Source organism: Caretta caretta, chromosome 2 (assembly GCF_965140235.1).
Source record: "Caretta caretta isolate rCarCar2 chromosome 2, rCarCar1.hap1, whole genome shotgun sequence".
NCBI lineage: Eukaryota > Metazoa > Chordata > Testudines > Cheloniidae > Caretta > Caretta caretta.
Window position 1 is genome coordinate 10,069,309 of NC_134207.1, and position 18,054 is coordinate 10,087,362.

The following is an 18,054-nucleotide window of genomic DNA, read 5'->3' on the forward strand; positions in this document are numbered from 1 at the left end:
AGTTACCCAGAAAATTTCTGAATCTTGTCAATTTAATAAATTAGCACCTAGTGTTCAGAGGGATCTAGGGAAGCAGGCAAGTTATAGGAGCAGAAATCAGAGCCAGCCTTAGCATTTTTGCACGTGGAACAATTTTTTGAGCCCCTTCCCCGCTTTAAAATGTCACCAATTCCTGTCCATGATTATCTTCCCACTTAAGGGTCAACCTAAGTGTGAGTTTGGTTAGTGAAATTATTTGTTTAAACCCCAAAGTAGCTCATTTTATATAAAATGTGTGTGGTGGGGGCATAAGGGGAGGGGAAGGCAAGTGCTTCCTACTGCAGAAGTGGATACCAGCTGCTTATTCCTTTCGATACCAGCAGTCTGTTTACAATGCTTTAATTTTTCAAGGCTATTTTTGAATGGGGAGAGGGGCTAAAAACTGTTTTCCCCCCCAAAAGAAAGCTAACATTCTTGTGTACCTTTATCATTCCCCAAATCAAAAGTGCCTTTAGTTGTGGGATATGTAGGATCCCAAGCACTAACTTGAATATTAGTAAATTCAAGAGTAAGCCCATATTCAGAATTACATGTGGCCATTTAAAGTGCAACAATCAAAGTCTCAATTTTATAAAGGCTGAACAAATCAAAAAGTATGTTTTTAAAAAAAAAAAGAAGAAGAAAGAAAATTGTAATTGTATGCTTATGCTTACTTTAATTTTCAGGTTTTACATATGACCAGTTGTAACTGATTTCTTTGCACACTTGTTTCTGAGAACAGTATTCAAATATTTCCCCCTGTGTTTATCTTCTTTCTAGCTGAGACGTGAGAGTGTTTTTTGGACACAGGACAGGTTACTGAAACACTTCATTCTTGTAATGAACAATGAACATGAAATTTTGAATCTTTACAAAAATTGGGACAAACTTTCTTTAAGCGACAGTGTTTTTGGAAGGAGTGCATGATCTACGCTAATAATGTAGTGCCACCTTGTTGCCATGCCTTGACGTTTATTATAGAAGCAGTAAACAGTTATTGGAGCACATGCTCGCATTCCATTAACATTACTGCTGTTATACCAAGCAGAATAACTTAAAATAAAAATAACGCCTTTAAGGCTTCTACAGCAGCTGTCTGGATTTTCCCACCTTGTTATGAAGGAGGTAGATCCCACAATAGGGCCCACATGGCTCAATTAGAAGTTCTTTTTTGTTTGCTTCAGAATGACTTCTTGAGCATATCCAAAGCTTCAAGGCTTTTTTAGATGGTTGTGCAATGTTTTTTTTAAAAAGTTTTCAAGTCTTTTAACCTGTCAGTCTATTTTATGGGATCTTAGCAGGGAACTTTCCAGTTTTCAAAGGAAGTCTGTGTGCTCTCCTGGAAACCCCAAATCCTTCTATTAGAGGTGTTTCTGCAGTTAAAGTGGTAGATGTTTGTGGCATGCACTAATGTCAAAGTGATGGCATTTCCTTTCCCACTTCCTGGTACGTCCGATTCCCTAATAATTTTGGACTACCTTTATTTTTAACCAAATCAGGTTTGCCTTTATCCATGGTAAGGATGCATTTGACACTGGACACAAATCAGACGTCAAGAATTATAACATTCAAAAACCAGTCAGAGAACATTCAGTCTCTCTGGTCACTCGATTACAGACCTAAAAGTCACAACATTACAACAAAAAAACTTCAAAAACAGACTCCAACGAGAGACTGCTGAATTGGAATTAATTTTCAAACTGGACACCATTAAATTAGGCTTGAATAAAGACTGGGAGTGCATGTGTCATTACACAAAGTAAAACTATTTCCCTATATTTATTTTTCCCCTCTACTGTTCCTTACACGTTCTTGTCTACTGCTGGAAATGGCCCATCTTGATTATCACTACAAAAGGTTTTTGTTTTTTTTCCTCTCCTGCTGTTAATAGCTCACCTTAACTTGTTAAGTGTTACAGTGTGTATGGTAACACCCATTGTTTCAAGTTCTCTCTGTATATAAAATCATCCTACTGTATTTTCTACTGCATGCATCCGATGAAGTGGGCTGTAACCCACGAAAGCTTATGCTCAAATAAATTTGTTAGTTTCTAAGGTGCCACAAGTACTCCTGTTTTTTTTGACACTACTGCAGCCTCCTGTATTCCTGGCAGGAACTTGGGTTTTCTCTCAACCCTCTAATACTTTTTCATAAGGAATTGTTGCACTGATTTGTAAACCTCTTAGATTTTAATTCAGTCTTTACCCGCTCAGGAACAATCTCTTCGAACCGGTTAAGGTACGTCCTTATCATAATCTGATTTTGAAGATGGCTTTTCTACTAGCCATCACATCAGATAGAGATTCAGGCTCTCAGAGCTGATTCCCATACACCCATGCACTATTTTTCACAAGGATAAAATGTTCTTTCTCCTAAAACCAGTGGTGTGGTTAATAGTTTTTACTAGATATCCTTTTAATTTCAGTGAATCTATCTATTTAATTCCCCATTATCTTTCCTAGGCCTGATTACTTAATGGGACTGGCTGTGTTGCACAGGCCTGGTGTGAAATGAGCCATTAGTATTTATTTGGACAGAACCAAACCATGACACAGACGACTTCCAGTTATGTGTGCCCTTTAGAGAAAAATTAAATGCCAAGCTATTTCTGTTCAAAGACAGCCAGAGTGGGTCAAAGCTGAGTGCCCTAGCCCAGAATGACTAGGCTGAAGACCTGCCACAAGACAACCTAACAAGCAAATGGAAATAATTGGCACTTACTTTATCAATTTATTATAATAATCAAAAGCCAATGTATATATGTGTATAAAAATGGTATCCATTTCCTATTCCTTTCACTCCATACTCGTTAATTCAATTGTCTTGTTAGACTGTTAGCTCTTCAGAGACTTTGTCTTCAGCATCTAGCATGATAAGGGCTCCTTCTGCAACAGAGGGGTAGCTGCTTTACAGGGTTGTCTCAGGAATGTGTCTGTTGCTGAAATTTTTAAGGCTGGTGCTTGGAGTTTCATTCACACTTCTACAATTCAGTCTCTTTCATTACTCCTTCCCTGTTCTCTCCCTGTGGCTTTCTAGTGCTTACTAATATACAGTGGGCATCTCCAGGGCCAGTTAAGAAGGTTGTTCCGCAATACTCATGAGTGTGCTATCTGTCCTGCTGGGTATGTTTGAAGGCAGTTGAGAAATGTTATTCAGGAGGCTCCAGAATTCCACCCTGTAGGCGCATGCTCCTGGAACCGAAATAGTTTTAATTTTTCTGATTTATTAGTTAATTTTAACAGAGACATTTCCTGAATCATTTGGTTGCCAGTGGTGTTTTGGGGACTTTGAGATTATTGGCCTGCAGTTTGCTGTAAGCATTAAGGATTTTGTACAAAAGCCTTTTCCTGGTCCTTTGTTTTAGCGGACTGGGGTGAAGAGGAGGAAACCCAAGAAGAAGCATAGTATATGCAGGGAAGCCCTGTAGCAGCAGGGAGAAACCACGCTGGGTAAAAAGTGAGGTGGCAAAATTTACAGATGATACAAAATTACTAAAGATAGTTAGGACCCAGGCAGACTGTGAAGAGCTACAAAAGGATCACTCAAAACTGGGTGACTGGGCAACAAAATGACAGATGAAATTTAATGTTGATAAATGCAAAGTAATGCACATTGGAAAGTATAATCCCAACAATATATATAAAATGATGGGGTCTAAATTAGCTGTTACCACTCAAGAAAGAGATCTTGGAGTCATTGTGGATAGTTCTCTGAAAACATCCACTCAATGTACAGCGGCAGTCAAAAAAGTGAACAGAATGCTGGGAATAATTAAGAAAGGGATAGATAATAGGACAGAAAATATCATGTTGCCTCTATATAAATCCATGGTACGCCCACATCTTCAATACTGCCTGCAGATGTGGTCTCCCCATCTCAAAAAAGATAGATTGGAATTGGGAAAGGTTCAGAAAAGGGCAATAAAAATGACTAGGAGTATGGAACGGCTTCCATATGAGAAGAGATTAATAAGACTGGGACTTTTCAGCTTGGAAAAGAGATGACTACGGTGGGCATATGATTGAAGTCTATAAAATCATGACTGGTGTAGAGAAAGTAGATAAGGAACTGTTGTTTACTGCTTCTCACAACACAAGAGCTAGGGGGTCACCAAATGAAATTAATAGGCAGCAGGTTTAAAACAAACAAAAGGAAGTATTTCTTCATACAACGCACAGTCAACCTGTGGAGCTCCTTGCCAGAGGATGTTGTGGTGGCCAAGGCCATAACAGGGTTCAAAATAGAAATAGATAAATTCATGGAGGATAGGTCCATCAACGGCTATTAGCCAGTGTGGGAAGGAATGGTGTCCCTAGCCTCTGTTTGCCAGAAGCTGGGAATGAGTGACAGAGGATGGATCACTTGTTGATTACCTGCTCTGATCATTCCCTCTGGGGCACCTGGCACTGGCCACTGTCGGAAGATAGGATACTGGGCTAGATGGACCTTTGGTCTGACCCGTAGGGCCATTCTTATGTTCCCAGACTGTCAACAAGACTCTCACTTGCAAATGCTATTGCCACAGAGTCAAAGGCAGCAGCTGAATTTCTCCACTTCTTGACAGGAGTGATTGTGTCTCAACAGACAGCTGTGGGAATACCAGCTGCAGAATCAGGCACTATAGAGTATGCTGGACTGGTAAGACTCTCTCAGGCCCACTCCCTGCACTTGACTCAGGATTGCAGCAGTAGCCCTCTAGGTCGTTAAGATGTGGTTTTTGGGCTATGAGTGGCGAGACTGGTATTCCACCTCAGACCAGCACAGACCCAGTGCAGTTGGTCTCAAAGGGAGCCTTGGTAATATCACAGCCCCTGCCATATACCTGACCTGGAAGGTCAGTCTGCTATGTTTCTTCATGGGGTCCACTCCTTATATGGGATGTGTGATGGAACAGGATGATGATGTTACTAGACCCTCCCCTTTAGTCAGAAGAGGGGAACATGCTCAAATTAGAAGAGAGCGAGTCCTATACTGATTTCTCCTCCCTTTCATCATCTCTCTGAATTAAAACTAATGAAATATTTGGAAACCAGAGGGGAAAGGCACTGCCCAAATGGTAGAGAAGTCCATCCCTTGGATCCTGAGGTGGTATCCCAGGGAGATTGAGAACTGTCGGACTCAACAAAGTCATATACTTGAGAGGTTATTTCCCCAGGAGTGTTCTTGAGCAAGTGTTCTTAAAGGTAATTGCTCTAGACCCAAAAGAGAGTTTCTTCTTCAAGTGCTTGCGCATATCAATTCCATTCTAGGTGGAGCTTCCCATCAAAGATTGCCATGGCGCAAGTCACCCTTGCCTAGACGGTCTCCCAGATGTTGGTCCTCACCGGGGTGGGATCGCTCCCAGTCACGGCAACAGTCTCCATCCTCCCGGTACTGCTTGTCGGGCAGGCACCAATCCTTGCCTCTCAGGTCGCCGACCAGGGTCAGTTGGCAGACTCGGACCTTGACAACTCCGCCCTGGTCGCTGGAAGGGCACTTGTTTTACTTGGACTGGGAGTTCAGCCCCTGGCAAAGGAGGGGTGGTTCTCCGCCAACCCAGCACGGCACCTGCAGCGACGACATGACAGCAGCAAGAGTGGCCTGCTCAATGTCTGTACAGGAACCCGTGGGGCGTGCCCATAATGCCAGGCCTGTATTCCCACCAGTCCTCCCTGGCTGCTTCGGACAAACCGCCTCCGGCACTGGAGTCAGAACACAGTACCGAATCTGATGTGGGGGCAGCGCATTGGACTCTAGCAACTAAGGAGCCATCCCCAGAGAAAGAAGGGGAGCCCGCTCCTCCCCCGGCGGTGCACTCGTCATCGTCAGCTTCAGAGCTTCAGGTGGTGGGTCCCTCCCAAATGGGCAGCCCTCTGTCCCCCAACAACTTCAAGGAGCCACAGGCCCTCCTTAAGAGTGTGACTACCAACTAGAACTTGAAAATTGAGGATGTCGCGGAGGAGTCCAACAACCTCTTTAACATTATATCCTCCTCCATGTAACAGGTCGCACTGCCCATCCACCCCAGGGTCCTTCAGATTGGCAAATCGCTGTGGCAGATCCCTGTTCGATTCTGCCTACTTCTAAGAAGGCAGAAAAGAAGTATTATGTCCCTGCAAAACAGTTTGAATATCTGTATACACACCCTCCAGCAACATCACTGGTTGTGTCCGCTGTTAATGAAAGGGACGGGCAGGGCCAAGTCAGTGGCATGTTAAAAACAGAGACGCCGTGACTGGACTTATTTGGCAGAAAGATTTATTTGACGGCAAGCCTACAATTTTGAGCGTCTAATCACCAGGCCCTGTTAGGCAGGTACAATGTTAACCTGTGGGCTTCCCTTAACAAATTCAAGGAGGCCCTCCTGCAGGACCAAGCCCAAGAATTCGCCACTTTAGTCGACGAAGGCACAGTGGTGGCAAGGGGGGGCCTTCAGATGGCCTGGGACACTACTGACTCAGCAGCCAGGTTGGTCGCCTCCGTGGTGGCCGTGAGGTGCAGCTCCTGGTTGTAGTCCTCTTGGTTATCCCAGGAAATGCAGGCCACTGTACAGGACCTCCCATTTGAGGAGACGGGGTTCTTCTCTGAGCTCACGGACTTGAGACTCCATGGCCTTAAAGACTCCCGTGCCACCCTCCACTCTTTGGGCCTCCATACTCCCCAGCTGTTTCGCCCTCCGCCACCGCAGTCTAGGTCCTGGGGAACTCCCTGGCTGGGCACCTACAGGAGAAAGGATAGTGACAAGGGGTCTGAGCAGCAACACCTGTCGTCTTCCCGTTTGTCTGCTCAGCCTGGCCCTTCCAGAAACGAAGGAGGCCAGAAGCAGTCATTTTGAGGATGCACTTGAGAACGATGCCCCACTCTCCTCCCTAGATCCACACTCCCACTCTTTCCTCGACTGCCTCCGCCCCTTCTGGTCACCCTGGTCTCGGCTGACCTCGGACTGTTGGGTGCTCAAAATAATATCCTGAGGTTACACCGTGCAGTTCGTGGCCCACCCTCCCTCTCACCCCCCCTTCCCCATCTCTTTTCAGGGACCCTTCTCATGAGCTGCTCCTCATCCAACAGGTTGAGAGCCTCCTGCATTTGGGGGCGGTGGAGGAGCTCCCTCGAGACATGAAAGGAAAGGGGTTCTACTTCTGCTACTTCCTGATCCCGAAAGCAAAAAAGAGCCTCAGAACCATTTTGGACCTGCATCATCTCAACAAGTCTTTCAAAAAGTTAAAGTTTCACATGGTCTCCCTGGCCTCCATCATCCCCTCCCTGGATCTGGGAGATTGGTACTCCGTCCTCTGTTTGAAGGACGTGTATTTCCATTTTCCCAGGACACAGGCGCTTTCTTCGTTTTACGCTGGGCCAGTGCCATTTCCAATTCACAGCATTGCTATTCGGTCTCTCGTCAGCTCCGACAGTGTTCACAAAGTGCATAGCACCAGTGGCCACTTACCTGAGGTGCCGGGGTGTTCAAATTTACCTGTACCTCGACGACTGGCAAATAAAGTGTCGGACGTGGGATCAGGTGCAGCAGCATCTTGGTGTGATTTTTTCCATCTGTCGCAATCTGGGGCTGTTAATAAATGAGAAAAAGTCGACCTTAAATCCAGTGCAATGCATAGAATTCACTGGACCAGTCCTCGATTTGACTCAGGCCTGAGCCTTCCTCCCTGAGGCTTGGTTCCAAGCCATGGAGGACCTCATCTCGTGCATGCAAGCCCACCGTCTCACCATCACTCACACGTGCCTGCGATTGTTGGGCCACATGGTCTGACACACATGGCTCTGTCTCAGGACCCTGCAGACGTGGCTGGCATCAGTCTATGTCCCCAACAGACACAGCATGACTGGGTTGTCAGGGTCCCGGACCACGTACAGTCATCACTCACCTAATGGCAGAATCCTGCATTGGAGACCCTCGTCTCCGATGCCTTGGACCTGGGGTGGAGAGCCCACTTGGATGATCTCAGCACGCAAGGCCATTGGTTGAGTCACGATTGCTCCCTACACATTAACGTAAGGGAGCTCAGAGTGATTCACCTGACCTGCCAAGCCTTCCTAATTCACATAAAAAGCAGGGTGGTCCAGATCCTGATGGACAATACAGTGGCCATGATCTATATCAACAAGCAAGGCAGAGCCAGATCGTCTGCCCTTTGCCAAAAAGCTCTCAGGCTCTGGGACTTCTGTGTACAGCATGGCATCCATCTCGTAGCTGCACATCTCCCCGGGCCAGGAACGCTTTGGCAGATCGCTTCAGCGGGACCTTCTCGTCTCATGACGAGTGGTCCCTCCATCCGGAAGTGGTCAGCATCATCTTCCAGAGGTTGGGGACTCCCCAGGTGGACCTGTTCGCATCGAGGCAGAACAGGAAATGCCCCGTTTTCTGCTTGATTTGGGGGATTGATAGAGGCTCACTGTCAGATGATTTTCTACTCCCGTCGTCGGGGGAATCTGTTGTGCACCTTCCCCCTAGTGCTGTTAATTCACAGGATCTTCATGAAGATCAAGCAGTACCGAGTGAACGTGATCCTCGTAGCCACAGCTTGGCTGCACCAGCACTGGTTCGGCACACTTCTGGACCTCTCAGTGGCTGCTCTGTTACAGCTACTGCTCAGGCGAGACCTCCTGTCCCAAAACCACGGCAGTCTTCTGCTTCCAAACCTGGAGGCACTGCACCTGATGGTTTGGCTGCTGCATGGTTAAATGCGGAGGAGCGGGCGTGCTTGGCCAGTGTACAATAGGTCCTGTTGGGCAGCAGAAAGCCCTCCACCAGAGCAACCTCCCTGGCCAAATGGAAGCGGTTTGCTTGTTGGACCTCGGATAAAGGCATTCAGCCCAAGCGGGCCTCACTGTGGTTAATCCTGGGCTGCCTTCTGCTTCTAAAGCTCCAAGGCCTGTCCCTTTCATCTATCAAAGTCCACTTGGCTGCTATCTCGGCCTTTCATCCGCTGCTCAAGGGTAGATTGTTTTTTGCCCAGGACATGACTGCCAGGTTCCTCAAGGGCGTCGAGCGCCTCTACCTGCAAGTCAGAAATCCAGATCCCTTTCCATTAGATGTGTTGCCTGTGCAGGGATAAAAGGTGAAGGAATCAAATAATGTTTTACTCAAGTCAACAGATAAGACTGAATACACAGAAAAAAGATCTGTTGAGGAAAAGACCCCACGCTTTAGAGTCATTGGAAGTCTTCCATGTAGGCCAGATGGGAGGAAGAAGTAACCTATTTTATTGAATATCTTTCTGTAAATACTTTGAGGCAGGGACCATCTTTTTGTTATGTATGTTTACCATGACTGGCATAAAGAGGCGTGATCCCTGATGGGGGCCTCTAGAGACTACCACAATACAAATAATGAATAATGATGATGATTAATGATGATTATAATAAAAGGGCCAGAAGTGAATGGAACTAACTTGAATTACACTGGCTGAGGATCTGGCCCTAAGTTTTCAGTTTTTTTAAGCAATCACAGCAACAGCTCAGATTGTTTACAAAATTGATTTGGGGTTCCTTTAGCTCTGTGCCTCTGTCATGTGTGCACTTCCTAAATAAGCTGTTCTTTGTGTTGCTGAGCTAGAAAGATTTATAGAACAAACCCATAGAAACAAACATACAGGCTACAGAAGAGGTATCTAAACCTTGCAACACAGAGGGCTATGGTGGCAATTTGCCAGGAGCCTGAAGTAATTTGCATATGTGTGTACATAAATGTTTTTGTCCATTAAATATGTGTAGCCATATATTCTTGTATCTTTCTTGCAATAAAACTGATAGTTGATTTGCATTGTCCTCATCCTGTAGTTACAGGGAAAGGCAATGCTCAAATTAGAAAATTTAGGAGTTGCTGTGTCCCTGGCGCTCAGCCACAATCATCCTGAAAATATCTTTTCCTCCCTCCACATGCTACCATGGTCCAAGTTAAAGTGGATCCTCCTCCTTCCTTTCAACTCCCCAGTCCTTGACCAAGAAATATAGTAAAATGTGGGGACATAAATAATTAAGGCAGTTTTTAAGCTGTGCCTTGCCTTGTTTTTCTCCTCCTACAATTCATTTTAATCTTTCTATTGCTTTTTCTTTCTTCCTTGTGTTTTTCTCTTTCTCTCTCTGATCTTTCTATTCTCCAAACTCTGTCCTTCCATGGCGGTTCCCATTCTCTCTCCACTTCCATTGCTTGGTTCTTTCCCACAAAGTCTGTGTTCTTCCATTCCTGTCTTGGCTGGCTTTCTTAACAGTATCTACTCCTTCCCCAGCGCCCCAACGTCTCCCTCTGAATTTGGTCCTTGGACCATTCTTTGGATATTCCTATGCCATGGCTTGTGGTTTTGGGTGAATGCAACAGTTAACAAGAGACCTGAGAATGTGATCTGGTAGCACAATTTACAGAGGAGGAAAGTAAGGTGGCTTCAGTGCATTGAGAGCTAACTATCAGGGACAGTAGGGCAAGATTAATACGCTATACAATAATACATAGAAACTGGTGGTCTTCCTGTCATGTTGTGAAAGAATCTGGGCAAAAATGTACTTAGAAGAGGGCTTGGACACAGAGGAGACTTCCTGCACATCTGATGAGAATGGCTCAGATATCATGGACTTGGGCCTTTCATCATTTGGTAGTGCCAAAATGCAGACCAAACTTAAAATCAACCCTGAGGTGGCTTTATTGGGCAATAGAGAGAACCAGTCCATCTCCTGCACAGGACAGATCTGTCTAGAAATTGCTTCTGCACATTACTAGTGACACGTCTACTGTGGAGCTGTGTTTGAGTGATAAGAACAGCCCAAATGACAGAAGAATTTGTCAGACTAACTACATATTAAGAAATCTGAGTCTCATTCTTGAGCATTATTGGTAAATGAGCTAGAAAGTAGGTACCCTCTGCTGTTGCATAAGTATCTCATTTTTCTTGTTTTGTATTTAATACATGCCCACATTATGGATGGGTACCTGAGCCAGGTGACAGGACATAACTCTGCTCCTTCCAAGTGAAATATACACTTATCTGATAAAGATCTATAGAAATAGCACTATGGACATAAATCTATAGTCCTGTGTCCAGAAGCAACTATGAATGGTCCCCTTTTGTACCACAATAATGAGGCTAATTACTACTACTACTACTGAAAAAAAATATCTTTGGTGTATAAATTGCATATTGTTACATTTCTTACATTGATGGAAAGCACTCTGAAATCCTTGGATGACAGGCAAAAGGCAAAATATATTGATTAAAACAATATAATTATTTTTCAGTAAAATTTCAGTAAGTCCTGGAACACTGGGGGGAAGTTCCAGAAGACTAGAAGAAAGTTAATGTTGTGCAAATATTTTAAAAGGGTGGAAAGGATGACCCAGGTATTTATAGTCTATCAGTCTGACATAATTTCCAGGCAAGATTATGGAGTGGCTGATACGGGATTCAATTAATAAAGCATTAAAGGAGGGTAGTATAATTAATACTAATCAACATGGGTTTATGGAAAAAAGATCCTGGCAAACTAACTTAATATCTTTTTTAATGAGATGACAAGTTTGGTTGATAAAGGTAATAGTGTTGATGTAATAGACTTCTATAAGCATTCTCTTGGTTCCGCATGTCATTTTGATTAAAAAACCTGGAAGATATAAAATTAACATGGCACACATTAAGTGGATTGAAAGATGGCTAACTGAGAGATCTCAAAATGTAATTGTAAATATGGAATCATCGAGCACGATCCTGCAGGGATCAGTTCTTGGCCGAAGCTATTTTTTATTTTTTATCAGTGACCTGGAAGAAAATATAAAATCATTACTGATAAAGTTTGCAGATGACCCCAAAATTGGGGGAGTGATAAATAATGAAGGGGAGAGGTCTGTAAGCCTGAGTGATCTGGATTGCTTGGTGAACTGCATGCAAGCAAACAATACATGTTTTAGTGTAGTTAAATGTCTATGAACAAAGAATGTAGGCCATACTTACACAGTGGGGGACTCTCTCTTAGGAAGCGGGGACTCTAAAAAAATGATTTGGAGTTGTGTTGGATAACCAGCTGAACCTGAGCTCCCAGTGTGACGCTGCAACCAAAATGGCTAATGTGATCCTTGGATCCATAAACAGGGAAATCTCAAGTAGGAGTAGTGAGGTTATTTTACCTGTGTATTTAGCACTGGTCCGACCACTGCAGGAATACTGTGTCCAGTTCTAGTATCCACAATTCAAGAAGGATGTTGATAAATTGGAGATGGTTCAGAGAAGAGCCACAAAAATGATTAGTAATAGACTCAAAGAGCTCAAGCTATTTAGCATAACAAAGAGCAGTTTAAGGGATGACTTGATTACAGTTGATAAGCACTTACATGGGGAACAAATATTTATTAATAGGCTCTTCAATCTAGCCGAGAAAAATATAACACAGTCTAATGTTTGGACTTTGAAGCTACACAAATTCAGACTGCAAATATGGCATAAATTTTTGACTGAGAGTACTTAACCATTGGAACAGTTTACCAAGGGTTATGGTGGTTCTCCATCACTGACAATTTTTTAATCAAGATTGGATGTTTTTCTAAAAGATATGCTATCGGAATTAATTTGGGGAAGTTCTATATCTTGTACGGGAGGCTAAACTAGATCAGCGGTTCTCAAACTGTGGATCAGGACCGCAAAGTGGGTCACAACCCCATTTTAAGGGGGTCTCCAGGACTCATGATAGACTTGCTGGGCCCCGGGGCCAAAGTTAAGAGGCCAACCCCCACTGCCCAGGGCTGAAGGCGAAGCTTGAGGGCTTCAGCCCTGGATGACAGGGTTCAGGTTACAGGTCCCCCAACTGGGGATGAAGCCCTTGGGCTTCAGCTTTGGCCCCCGTCACCTGGAGTGGCGGGGCTCATGCTTTGGTCCCCCATCCTGGGGTCGTGTAGTAATTTTTGTTGTCAGAAGGGAGTCGTGGTGCAACGAAGTTTGAGAACCCCTGAACTAGATGATCATAATTGTCCCTTTTGGCTTTGGATTTTAAGAATAGATGTTGTGTGGCTAAATCCTACTGCAGTAAGCATGAATGTGGGTATTCCATAGTTGTGTTTTTTCTATGGAAATTTTAAATCTGACTTACTTGAAGCTTTGGAGTCCAGTACAGTTCAATTCATAACTTAAACTTCCTGCATGAAACTTTAGCAGTCTTATAGCACTTTGAGTGTGTAAAGTGCTACATTAACATTAACTCTTATAATGTACCTGTGTGGGAGATAAATGTATTCCTTAACTGGGAAACTGATAAGTTGGAGTGTACTCAAGGCCACACAATGGTCATTGATAGTCAGGATTGGAACTCAGGTGTTCCTTCCCTACAATCCTGGTCCTAGAACACGCTGTACTGTTCCATGAGCTAGAAAAGATTAGTCATACTTAGGCTTGTGAAATTTTTAAATATCACTGTGGTTAGAGCGTCAAGCATTTAGTCATGGCTTACTTCAGGGTGTTTTAGTTCCTACTGTACAGTTGTTAAGCAGTTAAACTGTTCGTCTGAAAACCTCTGATTAAACATTCTAGTCACGATTATAAAGAGCATCAGGCATGCTTGTGGCAAGGTTTCCCAACTTGTGAAGTCTCTTGTTAGCATGAAAGACAGAGAAGCTGTCATCCATGCACAAGTTATGGCAATTGCTTTGTCTGGTGTTGGAAGTGTCCCTAGACAGTCTGGGGAGGCTTTCCAGAACTCCGAGACTTTCCCTGCATTATTTAACAAGGGTCAGAGTTGAGTACACTGGCCCAAATTATGGCTGCCCTGCCAGTAAAGCTCTTGGAGATTTAATCTTTTGCTGCTTTGTAACACTAGCAGGCTAAAACAAAACCCTGCTGTACTCTGAGGGAATTTACTAGATTATATGTATGTAGCTGTTTCACACACACGGACAGATCCTCACTTAGTGTAAATTGTTGCTCAATGGAGCTATCCTGATTTATTCAAGGTGAGGATCTGGCCCCAAGTAGTTGAAATTAAGCTTCTTTAATGTTTTTTGTGTAAAATGAATGAACTCTCTATATTAAAAGCTTGAACATTTCAATTACATTATTTTCTTATTTTTCCATTTTGGGGTCAAGCTGTAGTATTGGAATAGTCTAAGGAAGCCTGATAGCAAAATGCAGTATTTATTTTGATTTGCAGTATGCACCAGTTCTTGCGCTCTGCGTAAATGTACAAGTTTGTAAAATAATAATGAAATTAAAGGTTGTCTTAATTCATTCTTCAGCATATTTAATTTTTGATAAATGTATTTAAGTTAATTGATTAGATTGTAAAAAGTACTTCTCATTGGTTTACTAAACTTGAGAAGAGAGGTGAATCCATTTTACTTTATCCATCTATTAAGTTGTATTTACCTTTCATCTCCATTCTCTAAATGTTTTCTAAATTTCTCACTGAATGGCCTACCTCTGCTTGTTTACTTTTCTGTTTAATATTCTAGATAAAATTTGTTCTCACTTTATAGGATAATACAAAAGCAAAAAATCATAATATGTATATAGCGTTTAAGCTCTCAGGCTGGGACATGTTATTTATCACAGCTAACCTGCTGCATGTCGGTGTAGTGCAGTACCATGTATGCCAACTGTGGTATCTATGTACTCAACTTGTGTGTGTATTGACCATTTTTTTAATTCAAAAGAATACGGTCTTGCTATTTACTTGATTTTGATGCGATTAGTTACGTGAACAGAAGAGCTATTGCACTCTTCTGGAGTAAGGTGGAGAAATATTTTGTGTTTTTAAATTGAGGCTGGGATTTCAAAGGGATTTAGGCACCCAGCTCCCACTGGCGAGAATTAGGCACTTGATTTCCTGGGCCCCATTAGAAAATACCAGGCTGATAGTTCGGGAAGCTCTTGAATCTCCTCATTTCTTTTCTGGACACACACTTGATTATCTACTGTAGCAGTTTCTGACTGTGGCTCATCTGTCAATATTTTTAATGGTTTGTTGGTGTAGAAAATATACAATTTTACCTTTACTCCATTTCCCAAACTCATCTTTGTCCTATTTTGATTTGAGTACAACTACCTTTTCAGAACATTAACCTCTATTTTCATTATTGACGAGGCGCTGTCCTTCATGGGCAGATTTCTGAAATGAGCTCTGCATGTTTTGCACTTTGTATGACCTTCAGAAAAAAGTATGCTTGCCAAAATGTCAGGCTTTACTTAAGCAAAAATTGCCCTTAGTGTAAGGAGGGGGTTAAATATTTGCCTTTGTACATCTAAGTACTCTTGGAAGTAGCGCTGCTCTTTGTAATCCTGGATATGGGCAACTGTACTCTGCAATATTTGGTAAAGTATACAAACAGCAGTACATAAAAAGCAGGCTTCTGTTAAATGTGAAAAAACAAACTTCACCAGCTTTAGCACCATTTTGGTCAGTACGTCACTAGCAAAGCTAAGTGGGACATGAGCGTATTATTTAATTTGTCTTGCCTTTCCTGTTTGTAGGCCCCACATCATCTTCACCCCTCTTGCACCTCAGCATACACACTATACTAGTGATGGCTCATCAACCAAAGATCCTGCTGGTCTAGAGACGCCCATAAGGGTCAGGTTTTTATAGTATTGCACAGTTTCAAAAGTTGTTTTTCAACCATTTAAACCCTTTGGGATATAAAATAATGAACTTTGCAGAACTGCCCTACATTGCACAAACTGTTACTTACGTAGCCCCTGTAGTCCTGCTCCCACTCTTGTGGGACTCTATGGCACATACTTGTGGACTTTTCTTGGACTCTGACTATTCCTTGCCTGGAGATAGTCTAAACTATAATTTATCAAAGGACAAGCCAGGGGTAAAATTCTTCTGTTAGAAAAAATCTACCTGAGTAGATGCCTCTTGTGTAGGGAATATTTCTGCCTTTGTAGAGATTAATGTTGACCCTCAAGGACAAGTTAGATGGAAAAATCAAGGTTCATGAGTGAATTAACCTTTTACTAAATCCTGTCTTTTCAGGCACAAAAAAAGAGGAAAGCTTATGACTGATTTCCTAATATAGGTGTGGAGTGACTGTCAAGATTTGCAGAAGAGTTAGAAATATTTAACAAGTACATGTTCTTTTTTTTTTTTAATCTGAAAATCTGCCCTTTTTGCTCCCCAGCATTTTCCCTGTGTAGAGCATATGGTGGCTCAGTTTTGTAAGATACATGACTGGTACAGATTCATGTAAATCATATAACTAAAAATCCAGAACTGGAATTATGGTTTAAAAATGAGTAACTTCTTTTCTTGCATTCCTAATAAATGTAGCTATGTCGGATTCATTAATTAGCCTTATGTATAAAGTATGATATGATTACCCTTTACAGGCATGAACAAAAAGATGTATAACAAATGTGCATTTTTATGTGTTTTAGGGCATAATTCAGAAGATAGTGGACAGTCACAAAGTAAAGAATGTGGCCTGTTATGGATTACGGCTCAGTCACCTGCAATCTGAGGAAGTCCACTGGCTACATCTGGACATGGGTGTATCCAATGTGAGGGAGAGGTTTGAATTAGCCCACCCTCCAGAGGAATGGAAGTAAGATTATAAACCTGTTCAGTTTCAAAATCAAATAATTTTGTTCTGTGTGCCATAAACTTCGTATAATCTTCTATTTTATAAAGAAAAGCCTATTGCAGAACTCCTGAGAATAGGGCTCGTAGAAAGGGAGACAGCTGCCTATAATTACCCAGCAAAAAGCTAGAAGAAATGAGAACACGCCCTGGTATTCCAGAGGAAAGGCTCATTAGCTAGGAGGGAATTCTGCCAACAGTGAAGAGCTGATAAATCTAACTTGAGCCTGCAAACCTTGGAGTGGGATAAGAGTAGGATGAGACTTGCTAAATATGTAGTTAGGTCCAGTGAATCATAACATTTAATTGTATCCCTGTTTAAGCATAAAAATGCTGTGATGCATTTAAAAGATACTTCTAAAAAGGCATTTTATATTCTCTTTAAAAGAAATTAGGGAAGTGTTGCTAAGCTTCATATAATACAGCCATCGTTTAACTATGACAAATGTTAATTAGTCCTGTTTAGAAATGTACAGATTTAGAATGGGTTAAGATTCTCCAGGTGAGATTTAATTGCCAAATCTGTTGTTAATATACAAACCACAGAAGAATGTAGCTCAGTCTGTCTTAGAGTCTGTCTTAAATGATTTGCTTCTGCAGTGCTAATAGAAGTAAAGAGCAGTAGAAAAACTTGGTCAGAAAAGTGAAGAGATATATATCTGAATAAATTCATGGAGCAGATGTACTGAGTAAGATATTTTCATAGTTAATTCAGGAAAATCCTATGGCCTGTGTTATGCAGGAGGTCAAACTGGATGATCACAGTGATCCCTTCTGGCCATACAATCTATGATTATAATCAGTTTTCTGACCATAACACACTTTACGCAGAATTACTAGTCATTTTAAAATCCACAGATATGTTCTTTGAAGAACTGTAGTAGAGTTAACAGTCTGCACGTAATTTCTTGAAACTTAAATTGCTAGATAATTTACTAGTAAATGCTTACCACATTTAGCAAATCTGATCCTGTGAGTTTATTAATTAACTTTTAGGGAGTAGCCTGGATTAGCCTGTCACACTAAATGAGAAAGTTTAAAACATTGGTGTCAGAAATATTGCACATTTTCTTCTGTGTACATGACATTTCATGGCTTCCTGAAGGCTTTAATGATGCAGATTGATTTTTTTTTCAATCAAATTTATCATAAATAATAATTTGAAGTATCTTTTGCGGGGGGGGGAATATTCTGTTCATATAATATGAACAGAATCAAATATGAGATGTGAATAATTTATGCAGTGGAAATTTCTTACCTAGTGTCAAAGTGTCAGTTTCATTTGTATTATGTGATGCAACCCATATGTTACACATTACAAAACAAAGTTAATCAGTTTTAAAAGGAAAGTTAGATAATTGTTTTGACGTTTGGATAAAGGGATTGTGCAAAAACCTCAGACAAGTGTCATGATAAGATATAAATTATTCAGTAGATCTCCAGAGTGTCATTTTATGCTTTATCGAATGCAAGCAGCCTGACATACCT

The 18,054-nt window shown here is 42.1% G+C and overlaps 1 protein-coding gene across 9 annotated transcripts in view; it reads left to right on the forward strand.

Moving 5' to 3' along the window:
- The window catches only part of PTK2 (protein tyrosine kinase 2), a 381,820-nt gene that overhangs the window by 130,602 nt on the left and 233,164 nt on the right, over positions 1 to 18,054 (forward strand). For all 9 annotated transcript variants that reach the window (XM_048841744.2, XM_048841743.2, XM_048841741.2 and 6 more), the window contains one exon: positions 16,365 to 16,531. In XM_048841744.2, the coding sequence (XP_048697701.1) occupies positions 16,365 to 16,531 (167 nt within the window). The remainder of the gene's footprint in view (positions 1 to 16,364; positions 16,532 to 18,054) is intronic.